Consider the following 22,152-nt stretch of genomic DNA (forward strand, 5'->3'; position numbering starts at 1 on the left):
TTAGAGGCCAGAGTCACTGTAAAAGTGCCCTGAGATGGGAACAGCACACAGAGTCCATATTAATGGTTATTCATTTGAGAGAAAATATTTTTGTAGAATGGTGTAAGAATAAATATCAATTAATTCTAAGAAACTTGTTCTTGCTATTAGAAGTATTAATAACTCTTTAGACTTTACCTGAAGCTCCTTAATTTTCTTTTGCAGCTGAGAACTTTGAGCCTGTTCATCTTCAATTTTACTTTGCAACTGGCTAATTTCAAAATCCTTTCTGTTAAAGAACAAGAGGGCAAATGCAATACAGTTAAGATAAAACCTGAATTTCAGAATTCAGAGCATAAGAAGTCAGTGCAATACTTTTTTAGCCTGTCATCCATCTGTTGCTTGTCATTTTCCAGATCCATGACGGAATCCTGAAACATTTTCAGATCACCCTCCAGTTTTCTCTTTGCTCTCTCAAGGTCCATTCGCAGTTTCTTCTCTTGTTCCAGAGATGCTTCAAGCTAAAACACATAAAATATACTTTGAAACACATAAATTTTACTTTGAAAGTAACTAATCTTGTTTTAATAATCTAAGTTGGAAATTGATGCATAGAGAAAACAATCAGATTATCTCCACCTGTGCTACACTCTCACTGTGAGATCAGAGCTGCCATGGTGATTTGATTTCGGTCATTGAGCTGTCCACAGCTTGGCTGTGCACAGTAGAAATAAAAGTTTTTTAAAAAAACAGAAATTAAAGTTTTCCAGTGGCTGCAGTCTCTAGCATACAGACCGCTAAATATGGACAAATTCCCAGTATTCATAACTTCCTGGAGTATATGCACACACAAATAACTGTGTAGCAACTTTCAAACTGTCACAGGTGTCCTGCTCCAGCTAATGGTTTAAATCAGGTCACAGAAGTCTACAATGCTGAAATGCCCAGTGATGAACATGAAAAATATACTGCATTCCGCAATTCCCTGTCAATTAGCTGAAATTATTAGAGCTGGCTCAATTACTTTAGATGTTGCTTATACTCCCAATTACAGATTTCTGGTCTCTTCTAATATGTTAGAGCATCTATATACAGAAATTGAAAACTTTTACTTACATCATCTACTTGTTGTTCCAGTTTGGTCTTGGCTTTGGTGAGGGTGCTGACTTTGTCTTCCTCAACTTGCAAGTCATCCAGCGTCTGCTGGTGGGCTTCCTGCAGGGCCTTTTTCTCCTTAGTGAGTTTAGAAATATTTTCATCCAGAGTTGCCATCTCTTCAGTAAGATTCTTAACCTGTCAGACAGCCAGCATCCATACTATGAAGGGATGCCTTGAGAAATGGCACACCAAGAACACAGTGAGTGCATCCTTGCAAACTCTTGCATGAATTTAGTCAACTCTCCACAGTATGTTTATATTGATTGTGATGAGGGCAGCAGCAAGTGTCATGCCTCAGGGTCTGACCTCTCTGGTCCTGCTTGTAGGAATTCTTGCTTTAGTTATTTTTGACCCCCAGTCCTATCCTACTGAATTCTGTAGTGGAACATGTTCTGGATCTTCACTTGCCTCTGAAAGCATTTCCCACTGGGATTTACAAAAGCCGTCTGAATTGCTCTTGCTCAAGAAATGTCTCTCCTGCATGTGATATTTTGCTATGAAAACAGCTGTAAATTCTCAGCAAATCAGGTTCTTTAAAAAGATATGATCAAGTGGCAAGCATAACCAAAGATATGTTAAGTTTTCTGTAAAACTGAAAGAAACACAATAACGTGACAAAAACCCCTATGTCTGTGGAACAAGCAATCACATGTTTAGGGGAGGGGCTTCTAACTGGGCTCTGCTAGCTTTATCTTAGAAATTCCTTGTACTTCAATAGAGCCTTGCACATCAGCAACCTTATCTCAAATGCATCAGGTCTGTGCATTAGCCTGCCTAATCCTTGCTTCCCATTTGTCACATTTGAATGGGAAAGTCTGACAGTAAATGTAAGGAAAATCCATGCTGCTAAGTGTGGAAATGACCCTGATATCATATAGGACACTCCCTCATCCTAATACCCACCACTAGCTAGATTTCCTCTAGGCATTAGTGTAGCTATGTCCAACACATCTGTAATTGCAAACAAGATCTGCTATTGATCTCAGTAATGGCAGTGGAGGGAACTCACCATTGTAGCTACAGCTCTGCCATCATTGTTTCTACAGCAGGGCAGAACACTGTCCCCACACACATGGATTTTTGAATTCTAACATATATAACTCAATTCTGTTTCTTCATATTGATTGTAGAGATGTACATGTGCATTTCCTGGGAGATAAATGAGTTAATGACCACCGTCCTTGCTATACTGACTATGAACACCACAAATCAGGAAGGACTCTCGTTGTATCATCAGGTCAATGGAAGGGAAGGATATCCTAGCTGAAACCTGGTCTTCTTAAATACATCATAAGAAAACATTTAACATCTGCAAAATCAGTTCTCGTGCATGTGAGAAAGAATCAGCATAGCTGTTCTATGCTGAGTTGCTCACAAGCATCATAGTCCTCCATTATGCACAGGAGACACAAATATACTGATTCCTTAAGACTGCAAATAGGCAAATATGAAAATAAAGCACCATAACAACCTCTTAACTCTTTTTGAACTGTCACAGAAATACATTGTTCCTAAGAAAAAATTAAAATTTTAACAGAAAAAATTCTGGCAGCTGATTAAGTGAGAATACCTGTCACCCATGCCTTGGGCACATCTCACTTCTGTTCAGAACACTTAAGAATGACTGCAACTTTCCACAAAACTGACAACTGTCTGTGAAAACTGCCTGGGGAAGAATAATTCCCCAATTTCTCTGTCACCTTATTCTCTGTTGCATGCTTCTCCTTTTCCACTTTGGCCAGAGTCATTTCAAGATCATCAATATCTTTCTTCAGCTCAGAGCACTCATCTTCAAGTTTCCTCTTCTTTGCTGTCAGTTCAGCATTTGTCTCCTCTTCATCTTCCAATCTTTCATTCAGTTCTTTAATTTTAGCTTCCAGCTGGATTTTACTTTTAATGAGTCCTTCACATCTCTCTTCAGCATCAGCTAGATTTTCACTCTCCTGTCAGAACATATTGAATGCTCATTATATTTATCATAACAATGACAAAAGGCAACAAGTTCAAGTTCCATATCCACAAAATTGACTGCACAAGTCAGGGCAGTAATGCCTGTGATTCAATCATGAGGAAATTATCCTGTTCAGCCATGGCTAGGAAAGTGGACTATAATCCCATGGTGGAGACACTTCCTTTTAGCTGGCCAAACAGTTTGACTACAATACCATACAACAGACTCACAGGGTTCAGTCATAACAAGGAGCTTGCAAGGAATTAGTAAGAAAAATAGGTGGGCCGAAAACTGGAATACTACCATCATGGAAGCATGGTCTTAGATGTGGATTTGTATAACATACAGCATTCAAAGTCAACTTTCACAGAACAGCAGATGAGTCTGTCTTTAATAAGCTCCTTTAACTCTAATGATATAAGTTAGACTGTCTTTCCCCAGTTTATTCACATGAGCCTAATCTGGTTCCCATCATTCTTTAATCTCTCAGCCAAGATAGGGTCAAGCTCGACCTAGATTGTAGCCTGCAACTTTCACTATAGCTAACATTTTGTGACATATGATTAACAGATAAAATTTTGTCTAAATTAATGCTACTTTGATGTATTCTAGGCAGAATACCAGAACAGGTATCTGCTGTCTCCTAGGACAACAGAGGGCACCTGCAGCAAGGTCACAGATGATATCAAGTTGTGTGGGAGTGTTGAGCTGCTGGAGGGCAGAAAGGCTCTGCAGAGGGATCTTGACAGGCTGGATCGAGGGGCCAAGGCGTGAGCTTCAACAAGGCTGAGTGCCCGGTCCTGTTGTTGGGTCACAACAACCTCACAGAGTGCTCCAGGCTAGGGGCAGAGGGACTGGAAAGCTGGAAAAGGACCTGAAGGTGTTAGTGACAGGAGCTTAACATGAGCCCAGGTGTGCCCAGATGGGTATGAAGGCCAGGAGCATCTGGCTTGTGTCAGCAATAGCGTGGCCAACAGGACCAGGGCAGTGACTGACTCCTGTGCTGGCACTGCTGAGGTACCTCAGATCCTGGGGTCAGTTTTGAGCCCCTCACGACAAGAAAGGCATTGAGGGGCTGGAGCATGTCCAGAGAGGGGAATGGAGCTAGGAAAGGGTCTGGAGCACCAGGAGCAGCTGAGGGAGCTGGGGGGGCTCAGCCTGAAGAAAAGGAGGCTCAAGGGGGACCTTATTTCTCTCTCCAGCTCCCTGACAGGAGGGGGGAGCCAGGGAGGGTTGGGCTCTGCTCCTAAGTGACAGGACAAGAGGAAACAAGCCTCAAGTTGCACCAGGGAAGGTTCAGACTGGATCTTAGGAAGAATTTCTTCAATGAAAGGGTGGTCAGCATTGGGACAGACTGCACAGGGAAGTGGTAGAATCACCATTTATGGAGGTGTTCAAAACTCGTGTGGATGTGACACTTAAGGACATGGTTTAGGGTTGAACGTGGCAGTGCTGGACTTACTATTGATGGACTTATTTGATGATCTTACAGGTCTTTTCCAACCTCAACAATTCTATGAATTGTGTTAAATTGAAGTCCCAAATGCTTGTAAACTGGGTGGGTTTGGGAGAACAGAGCATTGAGTACCAGGAAAGGTACAAAGAAACTCGGAAAACTCAGTGAGGTTAAGTTCTGAAGAAGGATTCAGATAATGAATCTGATATTTAGCAGATACAGGTAAAAGCTTTGACATGTGAAACAATACAGGACTCTTGCTGAAACTCAACTGATTCAAAAGCACATGACAACAAGTGACAGATCCACTTGCACCAGACTGCCTTTGGCCTTGCTATTACCTATTAGAACCTGACATGTGCAGTTTCAGTCTCTGTCAAGCAGTATTCCAGAGAAAAGCAGTTTGCACAGATTCAGTCCTGCCTCTGACAGAAAAGCACCCCTGTCCTGGCTCCATATTTAATGATCAGCAGATGTGGAAACAGCATGTATTTCATCCAGAATCAGACACCACTGTGAGGATCACATTGTATATACTGTGGGACGTCTGATTCTTCCACTGGTGATTGCTTAATGGTAAAGTGGATTTATCTGGGAGTCCAGTTGGAACTTTCCTGCATTCCTACTGGTGTTAATTTATGTGCTTTGTGCTCACTTTGCTTAGATGTAAGTGAAAAGACCAGATACAAAGCAGCGTTCCTTTTACATGCCTGTTTATGAAGGACAATGGAAAAGGGAAGGGAAAGAGCAGCAGAGTAAGAGGAAATGGGGTGAATCTGAAAATGGAAGTTACTCACAGACTGGACCTGAAGCTGCAGATCATTTTTCTCTTGCAACAGGGTCACCATTTTTTCCTCCAGTTCTTTCCTTTTTGCCTCAGACTTTGCAAGCTCCTCCTTGGTTTTCTCAAACTCCTCCTTCATGTTGGCCATCTCCTTCTCAGACTCTGCACTCTTCAGCAAGGGCTTGATCTTGAAGTACAGCTTCATCCAGGGCCAGTGTTTGACATTCATGAATGCACGAATGTTGTACTGAATGATATAAATGGATTCTCTGAAAACACATGAAAACAGTTTATGAGAGTGTGAGACTTTAGCTGTAAACATACTCTCATTATTTACCCCAAAGCATCAGCATTTACCCCAAAGAACTTTTGCATAAGACTTTTCTTCGTCACCTCCCTTGCTTTTATTAAAGAGTCATTTCTAGGCCCTTATTGCAAAATGGCTGGTTTGGTAACTTGAATGACAACTATGCCATGATACATGAGGGAGAAATACTCCAAAACAGACAGACTTCTCTGGCATATTGGCTGGCAGTCTCTGAGACTTTCCTCAGTCTCAAGGAAAATGCAAGTGCTCAGGTATATACCAGAGTGAAAACTGAATCCTTGAAGTACTCCTGCTGAGATTACAAATCTAGCAGTTTCTGTCAATTGTGGAAACAGTAGCTTGATTCTTTTGGGGTCACTCAAAATAGCAAATGTCATATTAGAAATTATTATCAGAAACTGAAAAAAAGAAACTTTTTAATGGTATTGAATGCAAAAAGATGTTGATGCTCAAAGTTCAAAGGGAGATTAGACAAATCCTTGCAGAGAAATTCAGTAAGAGTTATTGAATTCTTAGAAACTATGTGTGGCTCAAGAAACATCTGAGCTAAATATATGCTGCACAGTATTACAAATAAAAGCAGCTGGTTGGTAGAGTGTCCTGTACATTTACGCAAGCCTTGCTGCCCCTAAAGCTTTCACTTGTCAACATTTGAGAAAGTTTGCTTGACTTGCCTAGTGCTGTCGCTCCTGCACTCTAAATTTTGCATGTGGAATAGCTGAAAGTATGGAGCTGAAAGTATGAAGTATCTTCTCTGTACAAGGTAGAATTGTGCATCTTAGATGATGGAGCCAGGAAAGGAAATTAAAGAAAAGGAGAGCAGAGAGTGGTTGTATGTCATTCCTTAAAAAACCAATGTGATCCAGTGAAATGATGAGACAACATGTTCAAATCAGACAAACCTTAGCCCTTGTTCAGTTGTCTGTCTCTGTCACAGAGTTCTTTAAAGGTTGAAAACAGTAAGTGCATTTCTGGAGAAAAGGTTTCTAGTTAAATACTAAGTATCATGGTCCAGCTGCATGATGCAATTGCTAAACAGCCACTGCTAGAATTTGTGAGGCTGTTGTGAGGAAGCTGTTAGTTTATACTTGCTTTGTTCCCACTTTCTAAGGTTCTTCTCCAATGACAGTTTTTTGTTTGAGACCATACATTGCATTGATGGACCCTTGGTCTGACACAGTACGATCGTTAGTGTTTTCTTATATTACCTTCTTGCATTCATCTTTTTAAATTCAATTCTCATGAGGTACCCTCTGCACATAGCTTGTGTGTGAGTGATCAGGCTCACGAGCTTCTCATCTCTCATCTCTTCTAGGAGTCCCAGAAGACCTGCCTTGAAAAACACCTATAACAGAAAAGAGAGTCAAATAGTTTGAGGCTTAGGTGGATACGTGGCTATTGACAGCTGATGCAGGGTAGTACAAGTCAATTTTGGAAAAGTAAAGGTTTAACAGCTGGAGAAATTTTGTGTCAGTATTCAAATCCTCAGTGTTCCTGTGATTCATGACAAATCGCTCTGTATGATCTAATCACATTATTGCAGTGTTGTTTAGTGCCTGCTCCAGTGTAGGTCATGAAGATCTAGCTCATCAATAGTTATTAAATTAAAGAGTCAACTTTCAACTTAGTACTATATCCTACTCTGTCTCTTTGCTGTACTCTACCCTTCTCTGTCAGGCTCAAGATTTGGTCTGTAACTTCCTTAGAACTGGCTTGAGAAGCATACATGGTGATGCCATCTAGAGGGATCTGGACAAGCTCAAGCAGTGGCCTATGGGAATTTCATGCAGTCTAACAAGACCACCTGCTGGTGCTGCACCGGGGTTGGAGCAACCCCTGGGATCAATCCAGGCTGGGGGATGAACAGATGGAGCCCAGCCCTGGGAGAAGGACTTGGGGGTGCTGGGGGGAGAGAGGCTGGACATGGCCCAGCCCAGAAACCCTCCATGCCCTGGATTGATCCCACAGTGTGGGCAGCAGAGGAGGGGGGGATTCTGCCCCTCTACTCCCTCAGGTGAGACCCCCCTGCAGAGCTGCTCCAGCCCTGGGCAACAGCACAGAAGGACATCGACTTTAGGAGAGAGGCCAGAGGAGACACTGAGATGATCAGAGGGGTGGAACACCTCTGCTTTGAGGAAAGGCTCAGAGAATTGGGTAACCTAATTGTGGCCTTCCAGGACCTGAAAGGAGCCTACAAAAAAGATAGAGAAGGACTTTTTACAAGGGCCTGGAGTGACAGGACAAGGGGGGAATGGCTTCAAACTGAAAAAGAGTAGCTTTAGATTAGATATTAGGAAGAAATTCTTTTCTCTGAGCATGGTGAAACACTGACACAGGTTCCCAAGGGAAGCTGTGGCTGCCCCTTCCCTGGAAGTGTTTGAGGCCAGGTTGGACAGGGCTTGGAGCAACCTGGTCTAGTGGAAGGTGTCCGTGCCCATGGCAGAGGGGATGGAACCAGATGACCTTTAAGGTCCCTTCCAACCCAAACCATTCTATGATTCTGTGTGTGTTTAGTGGTGGAAGTGGTTGGGTTTGTGTCCAGAGATAGCACTGCCTTGGTTGTGCTGACGAGAGAATCAATGTTTCACCTAATACTGCTTTGGATATGGAAGATAGACTTTGTGTATCTAAATCCCCTGAAAAATAGGACTGTCCAAACTTGTCTGAGCCTGTCTAACATGCACTGATATAAATGTGTTCAACTGGCGGGGGAAAATCTTGTTGCAGCCATGCTGGGTCATTCTGGTAGTGTGGTTCCGAGGGCTGGCATTACTGCCTCTCACACAGGAACCAGACAAGTTTTCTGTACTCCTTCTTGCTAGTGGTGTTCTTTGTTTATAATCATCATGAAGGCTGGTTTTGTATTCAATAAATACTTTCAACAAACAAAATATTTTGCCATTAATTATACCTACTCTTCTACAAGGGCTTTACCTTGGTGTGGCCAAATTTATATTGGTTGTGGTCAACATCAATGGAGGAAAGAAGCTTTTCTGAAGCCTTTTTGCTGTCAATGAATTGGCCTTCTGGAATGGCTGAGGCATTAAGGATCTTGTACCTATAATGAGAAAGGTTGCAAGAATTGGTTGCAAACAGGGTGAGGAAAATAGGATCCATTGTATAGCATGAAATATATGGAAACTGAGCTATCTCAAAGCAGCTGAATATGTCATCTGAAATCTAGACTGTGTTTGCTGGCTAAACAGAACGTGATGAAAAGGGGACACATCTATAGAGGAATCTGTTGGGTGTGTATGCTGTTACATACAAAATTAAGGCACATACTTAAAAGTGTCTGCAGATCCAATTAGGAAGAAATTAGTGAGAACTAGTCAACCTCTTCTCAACTTGTTTTATTAATCAGAGGAATGCTACTCAAATTAGAGTTGAAGATGAATTAAAATTACTGACAAAAATCAACTATATTGCAAAGAGAATGCAGATCTTGCACATCTCACAGCCTCTACAAGTTGTACCAATGAATCCTTGAGTGGACTGAAAATGATACAGTATTGTTTTCTAAATGCTAACAGCAGTCTTAGCATTTTGCAAGGTAACTTAATGATTAAGGTAATCCTGTGTCATAGACAGGACCACCTAATCCTTCTAAAGGGGTTTCTCAGATATATCAGTATGGATTTGTGACTGTACATGGGAGCACTTCTTATTCTCAAGTTTACCTTGAAAAAAATATGTAAAATCACGCAAGGATAATAGTGCAGTGAGTTTATTCTCCATTTTAGGCTTCCATTGTCATTCCTAAAGTACTTTGTCATTCTGGACCACAGCCATTATGGATAGATTCCTTCATCTATCACATCAAATTGAGATTTGACAGTTGAGACCAGCTAATCCCTTACTAAATATCAGGGTGAGGGCATTTTCAGAGAGATCTTGGGCCCTTTTCACACCAGTGCAGCATAGAAGATTCTACTGTTACATTTAATTATAACAGCAGTCAGTTCTGATTTAGCACTTTATAGCAACTGAGCCCACACGAACCTGTTTAGTTGTTTCCATTTTAAAGACAAGGAAAACAAGATGCAGGATGCAGGCCAGAGACACGGCACCGGCAAAGCCTTGGGTTTCTGAATGCTCAGTCAGTAGGGTGAGAGGAGGCTGCACTGACATGTATTGATATTGTATCTGCACTCTGTGAGACTTCAAAGAGCAGCCTATAATGGCACTTTATTCTTTACACTAAAGTTGTTTTGCATCTCTTTGAATCATAGGGCATTGCCTTCAGTTTAGAAATTCTACTGGTTCTGACGTATCAAGAAATCTCTAGTCTGGTCAGAGAGGGAAATGCTGGAGTGACCTCTGACAGTATTAACAACTTGGTTCCCTCCAATGCCACTGATCTAGTCTGATTCAGAGGGTGTCTCTCCCATCGTGTCACCTGAGCTGTGTGTTTACTCAGGCCTTATCTTAACAGGCAGTAATAACTGAAGACCTACCGTTGCTTAAAGTCCGCATAAAGGATTCTGCTTGGAAAACCCTTCCTGCAAATTCGGATGCCTTCTAGAACCCCATTGCACCGCAGCTGATGCATCACCAGATAATGGTCCATTTCACCTTAAACAAAATACATCCATCATAATTCCCTTTTGCTTCCAAAGAATCTTCATATGTATTAGCATTCCAGAATGACCTTTCTTTTTTTTTTTAATAAAATTCAAGCAGCTCTTGGTTAAAGATGCAGGAAGTGCAGACAGAACATGCCTTCAATTCATATAAGTTGCAGAGAGTTGCTTAACTGAGCTTTACTAAGAATGTGAGGGCTATCAGTGCCTGTGTAAAAGCATAAGGCCACATTTTTTAAAAATGGTACGACAGTGCTTTAGGAGACCAGCTGAAAAATCTTCAACAGCATCAGCCTTCTCACTGGATGTAGGCAAAGATGGCACCGCGTAGTGTAGTGCCCTCTGGACAATTGGCTCTTCATGTTCTTTAAGATTTTACAGCTAGATTCCCACACAGGACTGGAGAAATAGGTTACCTAAAGCTCTTAGTCCTTCTGTGGATTTTAAAAATGGAATAAAGTTCCTCCTGCTAAAAGATCTATTGAATATAATAATCAAGTGTATTACAAAGTACAACTGGCGGAATAAACTCTCAGAATCACTTTGTTATGTAGAAATTCCCACCAGCTTCATTATTACAGAATGGTCCATACACTTAACTTTATCTTTTCTGTGTAATCAATAAAGTTTTACCCAAAGAAGCTGTTAGAGAAGTCAATCATAAGCAGACTAAAAACAGTTTTCTTTCCTTCATGTCACCATCCCTAATTTGGATCAGACAGTACTACTTTTCTTTTAAAAGGCAAAAGTCAAGATTCCCTTTGAGTCACATCTGTCAAAACAACCAACCCAACATTAAAATGACAGCCATATCTGGCACCATCATCCATTCAATTACGCTTTTCTATTGTAGTTGGTTTCCTTAATTCCCTCCTTGCACCTTCTTGCCTGTCAAGACCCCAGCTGGATTCCTCTTTCTTCACTTTTGGATATGAAGTGTGGACATTTCCATTAGGGCTCATTTGTAGTCAGTGGAGTGAAACAGTTTCTTCTAGAATGTGATTCATCTCATCCTAAGATAGATGTATATAAGCGGCCAGATGAGTCATACCTTAAAATGCCGATTTAAAAGGCCAGCTTCTCTCCACTGAGTTTGTATGAATATCTGAAATGTGAATGTTACACATGTGTGTTGCTTAAACCTGCTTATGGTGTTCAGGGGTACAAAGAGAGACATAAACAAGAAAGGTAGATATTCTCAAATTCATTTTTTTGTTTCCTGAGCAGATGCTAAGATCCTGTTTCGGGCTACTCCTGTTGCATCCACTACATTCTAACAGTGTCTACCTTATCATTCTACCACTATCAGGTCTCATAATGGTTAGGCTCCTATAACCCACCCTGGCAAACTCTTTGCAAGTACTTTGATTTATTGAACCACATGACAATACTCCCAAACTTGACTGTTCTCAGAAACTAAATTATTTGTGAGTTAAAAAAAAATAACTTTATATCAAAATGCTTTCCAAGTGCTAGCAGCACACAGCAGCTTGTACATGGAATTCTACAAATGACATATGATTTCTTTGACAGTTCTCCTGTTCAGTGAATCAGATCCTAACACTAGATAATTAGGAACTGTTAAGTGGTCTTGAGCTGAACCCAACAGTTCTGAATGATACAATGGTCCCTTAAACTAGGCATTTGTTAGGGATTTTCTAACGCTGTTACCCACAATAGACAATTTTATCAGTTGTAATCAAGCCATCTTTATCACCTTTAGTTCTGTACACACACTAGTAAAGATGGGTAAGTGTTGTGGACCAAAATTTTACAGTCACAGTAGACAACACAAGAAACTTCCATTGGTTACTGTCCCGCAGGCCAACCCCCACAAGGACTTCACATGGAAAGGAAGCTGTTCAGAAGTTGGTTTGGAAGCTAAGCAGGCTATTTCCCATCAGTCCCACATTTCAGAGTATAATGATGGACTTACCAGGTGTCTTGGTCTCATTAGGAATCAGGCAACGCACAAAATGAGGATGGGTGCTTCTCAGGTTAGTCATCAACTTGTTTAGATTTTCCTGTGATAGCACAAAACAAGGGTTTCAGCTTCAAACTACAGAGCTTTTGCATTCTTATTCAAATGTCAAGGATTTATAAAATCACAGAATGGTTTGGATTGGAAGGGGTCTTTGAAGGCCATCAAGACCAACATCACTGTCGTAGGCAGGGACATTGTCCACTATCCAAGGTTGTTCCAAACCCCATCCAACCTGGCCTTGGACATTTCCAGGGATCCAGGGGCAGCCACAGCTTCTCTGGGCACCCTGTGCCAGTGCCTTACCACCCTGATAGTAAAAAAAAATATTTTCCTTCTATCCAATTTCAACCTATCCTCTTCCAGTTTAAAATCATTGCCTTTTGTTCTGTCACTACAGCCCCTGGTAAAAAAGTCTTTCTCTGTCATTCTGATAAGCTCCATTATATGTTGAATAAAGTGTCCCTGGAATCTTCTCTTCCCCAGGTTGAGCAACCCCAACTCTCAGCTTTCTTTAAAGGACAGATGTTCTAGCCCTCAGATCATTTTGTGGAATCATGGCTCATATAAAAGGAAATTCACATACTCTGAACACAGCAGACACTGTCTGGAAAGAACCTCCTTTCTTCTTAGCACCTTTCTTGCCACCACCAGCACTATCACCTTGGAAGAAGTAGATGGGAGGTGAACAGTTAGAATAAGCAGTACGTTTTGTAGGCCTCACCTTTCTGTCTTTGGCCATAGGCTGATAAAATACTCTAATTTTAAATACTGAAACAGTGCTACATGAGAGTTTAGTGAACCGCTGCTAGCTAGTTGTTGATCAGTGTATGGTGTATTAGATTTCAATGTAAGATTTATGTTGCACCACAGTGTATATGGCTTTGCTGGTATGGAACAGTGCAGCCTGACATAAGTTTTCTAACAGTGTACTCTGTACTACTAGTCACATTGCTTTTACTATTACCCATAGCCCCATTTTTAAATTTTTTTTTGATTAGGTGAAAGACCACAGGAATGTAACTCAGCAGTGGACATTCATTTATTAGTGCAGTGAAGTCTTCTTTAGAAAAATCTGCTAATCCAATGTTCCAAGTGAAGAATACAGTTCTATTCTGAGTTATGGCAGACCCGAGATGGGAAGCAAATTATAGTCTCAGGAATTCAAGTCCAAGGATCTCATATTTGCTACACCCTTGAAGCCAATTAAATTGAGACTTAATGGAATCTTTCTGCTCTGAATTTCACACCTTATCCAAAATTTTATCTGTACAACCTGTGTTCTTGTCTTCCTGATACTGATGGTACCTTGCAAGGTTCAGAGCTGACTCGTCCCCAGTATCCCCTAGGGGCTCGCTCAGGCACACTATATGTCAGCCAAGCTGTCCCCAGGGAAGCCTCCATGCACTGTTGTCTTGAATCTCAAACCCTGCTGTACCTGTGCCTGACTTTTTGCTCAGCATCCAGGCTGCCAGAATATTGGGGTTTTGTTGTACAAATCTGGGTGGCCATTTTTGGTAATGCTTACTGACTGTCTGACTTGATAGTCTTCTAAAACAAAAAAAAGAAAGGCAAGAGATTGGACTACTTTCTTATGCCCATAGAGAACTTCTAAATTATATTCCCTGTCTTTCATTTTCCCTTGCAAAACCAGGACTGCTCAGCTGGATATGAAATAGTTCCATGGTCTCCTTTTAGTTCTTCCAGCTCACCTCAAGAAACAAAACTCTGTCTCCAAAGACTATAAAGTGCTTGCACTCTGCACATGTATTTGGCACCTGTCTAGTGGCTGGGTAAACATGATGTGATTCACAACGCAGTCAGGAAACATACACCTCCTGTCACTTGGCATCGGACTTGCTACACTTTACTTCTGTGCAGCACAGCTGGTATCTTAGTGTTGGCATATTTGGATAGACACCAGAACAAGGTCACATTAGGGGATGGTAACCTACGGTATATCAAGAGAGGAGACTTTAGTTGATTCTTGCCTTATTGGTCATCACTGAAAAATCACTTACCTGTTTCTGCACCAGCATAATTAGAAAAAAGGAAGGACAGCAGCTTCAAGGATGATTTCTGATACAGACCCACGACAGTTTCATTCAGAGGGTCCTTGTTCTTGTCAAGCCAGCCAGAGATGTTGTAGTCCACTGTGCCAGCATAGTGCACCAGGGAGAAGTGGGCCTCAGCCTTGCCTTTGGCAGGTTTGGGCTTCTGGAAGTTGCCGGATTTGCCCAGGTGCTGGTCATAGAGCTTGTTCTTGAAAGAGGTGTCAGTTGCCTTGGGGAACATGCACTCTTCTTCCAGGATGGAGAAGATGCCCATGGGCTGGGAGAAACATGAATACATGAAGCAAATAAGGGTCGGGGAGGGGAGCCATTATTGCAAGGAGTAAGGGTTGAGGTTCACCTTACTGTTAAAGGCAATCATTAAAGGCTCCAAATTAACATTGTGTAGCCCCTCTCCCTTCCAACCCATCAATGTGCTTCAGGAAATCATTGTTTGTGCAGAGGCAGCCCATTACTCCAAAAGCTTTGGTTTTATAAGCTGCTTCTTCTGATGTGAGAGGGTAGTTCAATAGTAATTTGTCAATTGATCAAGAATTACTGGACTAAAATAAATGATCATAAAAGAAGTGTGTTCTCCTACAATGAAAAGATTACTTCTACCTTCTCAATGAGCTCAATGCAGGCAGCCAGGTCCATCCCAAAGTCAATGAACTCCCACTCAATTCCCTCCTTCTTGTACTCCTCCTGCTCCAGCACGAACATGTGGTGGTTGAAGAACTGTTGCAGTTTCTCATTGGTGAAGTTGATGCACAGCTGCTCCAGGCTGTTGAACTGCAAATTCAAAATATAAAGACAAGCCAGTTAGTTTCAAGCTTGTCCTCAATAGGCAAGTTGTACCTAGGGTAACTCACATCAAAAATTTCAAAGCCAGCAATGTCCAGCACACCAATGAAGTACTGCCTGGGCTGCTTCGTATCCAGCTGTTGGTTGATGCGAACAACCATCCACAGGAACATCTTCTCATAGACTGATTTAGCCAATGCACCCACTGAGTTGTACACCTGTAAGAAGTGCAGCCATGTCAGTTACAAATGTTGAGTTAGCTTTGAAGTTGAAAGAACTGTGTGAAGAAATTGAGAAACTGATCAAGGTGTTTATGTACCTGTTGGACATTTTGCCCTTTAGTTACATATTCATTCCCGACTTTCACCCTCGGATAGCATAAAGCCTTGAGCAAATCAGCAGAATTCAGACCCATCAGGTAGGCAGCTTTGTCAGCCACTAGGATTAGAGATAGCAAATGCATTCAAAAGAGACAAAGAAAGATGCCGTGGTCTGCTGGGATGTTTCTGTCACAAGAAGTCTACTTTTGGCACTACTCAAATGCTCCTATTGTCAAGAGAAGCTCCTCTCCAGTCCAATGGAGAATATTCTCCCTGCTCCAAAGGCAGCTCACTCCTGTTCCATGCCTGGAAGCCTGCAGCAATGCTTAAGCTTTATGTCTCTCTGTTTCCTTGTAGAGCATAAATTAAATCATTGACTTTGTGGAACTTGCAATAAACCTAAAAAAACTAGTTTCTGGAGGGGAAAATATCTTTCAAAGTGTTGGGCACTTTATGGGACTGTGTTACTAGCTCTCTCCTGGAGCAGGTCACAAGCAAACTCTGCAGTCAGCTCTACCTTCTGTGCTGTCTGGCTCTGCCTGCTCCTCCCGCTGCTTCTGCTTGAATTTCATGTTCCCATAGTGCATGACAGCCCCTGTCAGCTTGTACATCCCCACCTTCTCATCGGGGCTGAAGCCCAGGATGTCTGCGGCGCTCTGCAGAGGCAATGGGCAAATTGGGAAAGCACAAAGGCTGATGCACAGGTGGGGTTTCTCTCCCTGCCCACACTGAGCATCCAGCACCATCCCAGTCCCGCAGCACTGGGATGTAGGCACTGGGCCCCAGCTGGCCAGGCCTCCCTGGCTGCTGGACTGGTGGAGGGTGCTCGGCTGAACTCACATCTGTTGCCAGCAGCTCCTCACTGTCGTCAATACTGGCAACTGTGATTTCTCCTTGGCTCACGTAGGGGAAGTCATAGGGGTTGGTGGAGATAAGAAGGAGATCTGCAGGTATATGGGCACCTTTAGTGGTACTGGGACAGGTCACAGTAGAAAGAGAAAGCACTCACTGAGCCAAGTCCAGCACTGCTAGCACTCACCAATGAGCTCTGGCTTCTTGTTGGACATTATCTGGTAAAAAATATGGTAGCTCCTTTCACTTGCCAGCTGAAAAGTCACTCTGGATTTCTCCAGGAGATCTAACCAAAAGAGTGGTGCCATTAGTCTCCTGATAAATTTGAGATTGTAAGTGCACAAGTTCTGCTTGCACTGACTTGCTCCAACTCACAGGTTTCAATATCTGCAGAGGCCAGCTTGCCAGTTGCTCCAAAGTGAATCCGGATGAATTTTCCCTATGAAGCAGTGCAGATCAACCCATTGGTTATGACAATCAATGAATGAGACTTGTATTAAATATCTGTATTCCAACAAATCTGAAATGAACTCACAAAGCGTGAGGAGTTGTCATTCCTCACAGTCTTGGCATTGCCAAAAGCCTCCAACAGTGGGTTGGCCTGGATGATCTGATCCTCCAGAGTTCCCTAGTTACGGGACAAAGTGCTTCTTACCAACTTTACTACTAGTTAATAACGGATATTGCAAAAGAGATATTACAAACAGATAATTTTTACACATCACATGTGATTTTAACCTAAAAATTAGCAGAGTTTTTAAGCGCTCATCAGCCAACACTCATGAATATTGCCATTGGTTTCAAAGTGAAGACTGCTGAAAGAAAGATCTGTGTTTTATTTGCTTCTTGTACCTGATATCAGATGTTGGATATCACATACAGAGTCACTGCAGTGCAGCTCAGGGAGTTTGAAATCTATACGAGATGTGTTTCCACGTTTCTGTTCGCAAAGGCCATGACAGCTAAAGAAAATGTGAAGATTCTGGAATTTTTTTTTAAGGTTGTTTGAGCCCAGGACACACAGAAAGAGGTACATCCTTTGGTAGGAAGCATCTACCAAGGAGAATGTGAAGTTTTGCAATTGCATTCAAACAACAGCAGCCTTTCAGGATGCAGCAATACATCTCTCAGAATGCTTTGAAAACAGTGACACATGGACAAAGCCTGACACTCAAACACCAAACTTAGATAAGTAGAGAACAGGGACTCTGAAGGAATGTTCAACATGTAAAGTTTTGATACTCTATTGTATCTCTCTTTGCTAACTGCAAAAATATGGTTGAAAAAAAAAAAGCTTCTGTGACATTATGTCTCTCCTTTTTTGTGAGATACAGTCCAGGAAGCAGAGTCACTGGTGTGCTTAGTCACACTAGTGCTACAGGCACTAGTGCTACAGGCACTAGTGTGTCTCTAGCAAAGTCATGATTGATCCTACATAGTCACGGCATGAAAGTGTTGCCAGGGATAATTTCTGAAACATATGGAAAAAAAGAATGAGAAAAAAAAGATAAATCAGTTTTTATCCAGATGAAAGAGGAGCGGCACTGCTGCAGTTACTGCATCTTTGTGAGTGTACTGCTCAGTGCAGCCTTGAACAAGTTGCAGTGGAGAGGGAGTGCCGTTCTCAGCATTGTCTGCAGATGGCACAGCAGGTTTAAATTAGTTTTTGTTAGTTAACCGTGGAGATGGACCCTATAGAATTAAGGCAACACAGTAGAATATGAAGCTCTGTATATTTTTTTTTCCAATAAAAAAATCCTAAATCCATAGAGTAATGCCCTTTCAGCTTTCTAAGTGCACTTTCTCACGGAGAGGAGAGGGACAGGGAAAGGGAGAGGGAGAGGGTCTGAGAGAGTCGGAGAGGTTCGGGGAGGTTCGGAGAGGTTCGGAGAGATGTGTGTCAGTGCAGCTGACTACACCAACATCAAACCTCTTTTTAGTTCACAGCTGTTAACCAGGGAACTACCATGGGAGAATTTTAAGTGGATAACAGCATGGAAGAAATGGAAATTCTTTACACACGTTCATTCTGGAGTCCTGTGTGATGATGTGCTGGAGACTGAGGCAGTATTCTGGGGAAATGCATCCCTTATTCCTATACTCTTGCCTAGCATCTGACTTCAGCCTCTATCTGCGATAGAATGCTGGGCTACAAAGAACGATAAACTGAGTGTTTTATTTAATGTTCTTATGAAGAGGCACATACTATTGTCACCGAGATTGGAATACTAAAAAAAAATAGAGTATTCTGTGAATTAACTCAGAATAGGGCAGAACAGGTTGCTGTCAGTCTGAGAGCTAGGTGATATTCTTTATATCAGACATGGTCTGCACATCTCTCAGCTGTCTCAAAGCTTTTCTGAGATCAGTCCTGGCATAGTGAGCAGCTGATGAAAGCTGAGCCCAGGAGATTCTAACATGCTGCTGATGGAAAGACTGCTTGTGATGAACTTGCCTTGGCCATAACAACCCATCAGTCACAGACACCTGTCTCTGAGTGCGAAAAGAACATTCAGCCTTGGAATCTCCTTAAGTTCCGCTATGCCCTTGGGTACTCAAATAATGTGCTGACAAGTGTCACCCTCTTTGATGCACATACCATCTCACAGGCTGTGGGGTCATACACTTGTACCATAAGGGTGTTTGTTGCTTGCTCGATGCAGGGGAATGAAGCCTTGCAAATGTACCAGTGGGCTCAGATTGCAGCAGCTGTGCTGCTCAGCAAAGGGACATTAGGGCATGTGCTTGCTTTCTTGCAAGGGTTCTTTCTGAGGTTACTTTCTGACAGTCAGGCAAGTAGTCCCAGCTGTCCCAAATCTGTCCCTTTTCTTATACTGCCCTTCAGGGCTGTTCCATTGACCACAGGCAGGAAAACAAGACAGTGGAAACTACCACCTGATGCAATTGAAATGATTCTTAACTTCAGCACAATCACTCTGGAGTCCAGAGTTCCTGTACTTCCCTTGTCAAAAGGAATGAACCAAGGCCCAGGAATAACACAACTATGTGTCAGTGGGAACTGACTGCTCTCTCTACACCTGCAGCCACTCAGGTGCTGTGGATGTGGGTGACCTCAGAAGATGCTGATGGGTAGGTACATAGATGGACAGCACAGCGAAAGTTGTTGTCTAACATTGTCTTTCTCTCCCTGGTGAAGACTCCTGTGTGTAAATGGAGACTGGAGAGAAACTGAGGCTTCGGCCTTTCCTATGTTGACAAAATGGTCTTATAAGTAGAGTTCAGAGGGATGGAGGCTGGGTAGCAGGGTTAAGCAAGCGTAGGTATGCTCAGGCTGTGCATCCTGACTAAGCTGCACACACTTTCTGACTTTTGACAGTCCTGCAGCCCCAAAATACACATTGGTACTTTTTGCTCTGTGGGCACAGTGTGGGCAAATGCTAGAAGGGGGAGCTGATGTCATACCTGCATTTTGCCGGGCTGTGGATCTTTCTTCTTCTCACCAGTAACTGCAATTGTTGCAAAGTACTGGATGACACGCTTTGTGTTCACAGTCTTCCCTGCACCAGATTCTCCGCTGTTGAAGTAAAAATATTAATTATTACAGGAAATATTTTCACTTTTCTGTCAACTTTGTCACTCATACCAAATATACTCACGTGATAAGGATTGACTGGTTGTGATGATCTGAAATCAAAATAGCAGAAAGAGCTGTTCAAATGAGATGTGGAGGGCTTCTGTTCCTCCGATACAACTAACTCACTTCAAGGGAAAGAACTATATTGTATCTGTATTTATCACTTTGTTACATGATAAGGTAAATTCTGCATTAGTGTGCATCTGGATTTCTTTTTGTTCAGAAAAGGTGAAGCAGCTCAACATTTAACTTCAAGCAATGATTGTTTATAAGGCTTCCCACTTAATCTTTGTTTTTTTTATATATAGACCTTGGCTTATTTACTTGAAATCAAATTGTTTGCTGTGTTTCTTCTTTATCATTTCTTTATGTTCCCTACAAGGAGAGGCGGCACAAAGCCATACAGCCAGCTACTGCTTTTCCTTCATTATCTGACAGCTCAGAGGTCATTAAGATGTCACAGGCAGTCTGATCTTGAGTTGTGCTGGAGGACTATGGGACCACTGAGTAGACTCTAAGAGGCCTAAAATATCAAGTGTTCCTTGACCAAATGCATACCAGGTTTTTCCACTCTTGCCAAAAGACTCACCAGTCAGCATGAACTGATAGGCGTTGTCAGAGATGGAGAAGATGTGTGGAGGGGCCTCCTGGCGCTTCTTGCCTCGGTAGGCAGTCACCACCTCCGGGTTGTACACGGGCAGCCACTTGTAGGGGTTGACAGTGACGCAGAAGAGACCCGAGTAGGTCTGTGAGGAAGGGACACAGCACGTTGGCTTCCCCTGGGCCTGGCAGAGCAGTTCCTCCAGCTGCCCAAAGGAAGCTGCTGCTGCCACTTACGTAGATCATCCAGGCTGCGTAACGCTCTTTGAGGTTGTACAGCACAGCGGGTTCGTGGAGGTGGGTCATCATGGCCATGTCCTCGATTTTATCAAATTTGGGCGGGTTCATGGGAAAGACTTCATCATCCTTTACAGTCACAGTCTGACAAAAATAGAAGGGAACAAGAGGAGGAGAAATCTGAAACAGGGAACTGCCTCAACTGAATGATCACATATGAGTTACAGTTGGTATCACTTACCGTGTCGTCACATGTTTTAACTGTGACTTTGCCACCTTCTCTGCTCTGTATGGTAGCTTTCACGTACATTTGCTTATCATCCACTACAAAACAGGCTGTCTTAGCATCAAATGGGCGATTCTGGGCTTCAATTCTCTCCTTCTCCGACTTCCGTAAATAGGGAGCAGCTTCTCCAAAGATTGCCATCTCTGCATCCGAGCTCATGGCTGCAGTTGCTCTGGAAGAATACAGAAAAGCATCAGTGTCTGTGCATTTGTAATTTATATTTATCCAGTCATTCTGAATGACTAATAGACAGAGGAGGGCTAATCAGGCACTTAACTTCTGCCTCAGTTTTAAGTATCTGCTGAAGAAGTGCTAATAAAGAAAGTTCCTTTTGTAGACAGAGGTGTATTATCTTTGGAGACATCCCCCGTAGATGGGATGCCTGTGTGCCCAAGTGAGGGCAGAGAGAATATCAAGCTAGAATTCTTCAAAAGCTGGCCTGTTCTATCTTCATCTGCTACTCAGAAAGCTGCACAGCCACATCCTTCTCAAAGCCACACACACAGGGCCACTGAGATTGTTTCATTAGACATCTAAAAATTTAGATGCAAGTAAGATCTGTAAGTTGCGCAGATTGGCTCTCACATGAGATTTCCAAGTGGAGATATTCCTAACACCCTTCTGTTTTCTATGTTGTAATACCACTCAGGGGAAATTCAACTGGTTTCTGTCTATACCAAGCAGGAACAAATTGTGAAGATCAGTCATTCCCAATCTAGAAAGACAAACCTGTTTATCATATATACGAAATATAAAACATTTTTTCAGATCTGTTGCAAAATTAACCAATAAAGGAATATCATATATTGCAATAATAATTAGTTATAATTAGCAATAATAATAACATAGTATTAGGTAATTAACACAATATCTAGGTAAATATGTGATACGACATTTCAAAGAATTTCAATTACAAAGTACCTTTTAGCTTTAACATATTATATAGACTAATATTAGTTATGAATCACTAAACAATAATTAATGTGTACCAATATGTGTCAGACATTATCATGGATTTGTCTAGTAGAAATATTTCAAAAACTGCTTTATGGTCAGTTTTATTTTACCTTTTTTTAAATACCTAGTAAAAAACTAGAAATAGCAAAAACAGAAATAATGTGGGCAGGAACTAGCTTAAACAGAAGCATAAGCAGTCTAATATACAGGCTAGAAAAAAAGTAATACAA

General features: G+C 42.0%; 1 protein-coding gene across 1 annotated transcript in view; it reads right to left on the minus strand.

Annotated features, from left to right (window-relative positions):
* LOC113959413 (myosin-1B-like) overlaps positions 1-21,137 on the minus strand; it is a 33,144-nt gene extending 12,007 nt beyond the window's left edge. Inside the window, exons 1-24 of the mRNA XM_027668432.1 lie at positions 20,921-21,137; positions 20,680-20,823; positions 20,432-20,588; positions 19,865-19,892; positions 19,671-19,782; positions 16,783-16,875; positions 16,623-16,686; positions 16,435-16,533; positions 16,236-16,339; positions 15,913-16,051; positions 15,395-15,513; positions 15,144-15,293; positions 14,893-15,063; positions 14,242-14,551; positions 12,807-12,883; positions 12,176-12,263; positions 10,114-10,231; positions 8,591-8,714; positions 6,865-7,001; positions 5,342-5,597; positions 2,838-3,080; positions 1,096-1,272; positions 355-500; positions 178-268 (exon numbers count right to left, since the gene is read on the minus strand). Of these exons, the coding sequence (XP_027524233.1) occupies positions 178-268; positions 355-500; positions 1,096-1,272; positions 2,838-3,080; positions 5,342-5,597; positions 6,865-7,001; positions 8,591-8,714; positions 10,114-10,231; positions 12,176-12,263; positions 12,807-12,883; positions 14,242-14,551; positions 14,893-15,063; positions 15,144-15,293; positions 15,395-15,513; positions 15,913-16,051; positions 16,236-16,339; positions 16,435-16,533; positions 16,623-16,686; positions 16,783-16,875; positions 19,671-19,782; positions 19,865-19,892; positions 20,432-20,588; positions 20,680-20,823; positions 20,921-21,124 (3,351 nt within the window). The 5' untranslated portion in view covers positions 21,125-21,137. The remainder of the gene's footprint in view (positions 1-177; positions 269-354; positions 501-1,095; positions 1,273-2,837; positions 3,081-5,341; positions 5,598-6,864; positions 7,002-8,590; positions 8,715-10,113; positions 10,232-12,175; positions 12,264-12,806; positions 12,884-14,241; positions 14,552-14,892; positions 15,064-15,143; positions 15,294-15,394; positions 15,514-15,912; positions 16,052-16,235; positions 16,340-16,434; positions 16,534-16,622; positions 16,687-16,782; positions 16,876-19,670; positions 19,783-19,864; positions 19,893-20,431; positions 20,589-20,679; positions 20,824-20,920) is intronic.
* Positions 21,138-22,152: the final 1,015 nt, after the last annotated feature.

The sequence above is a fragment of the Corapipo altera genome, unplaced genomic scaffold, assembly GCF_003945725.1.
Source record: "Corapipo altera isolate COAL_440 unplaced genomic scaffold, ASM394572v1 109, whole genome shotgun sequence".
Lineage (NCBI taxonomy): Eukaryota > Metazoa > Chordata > Aves > Passeriformes > Pipridae > Corapipo > Corapipo altera.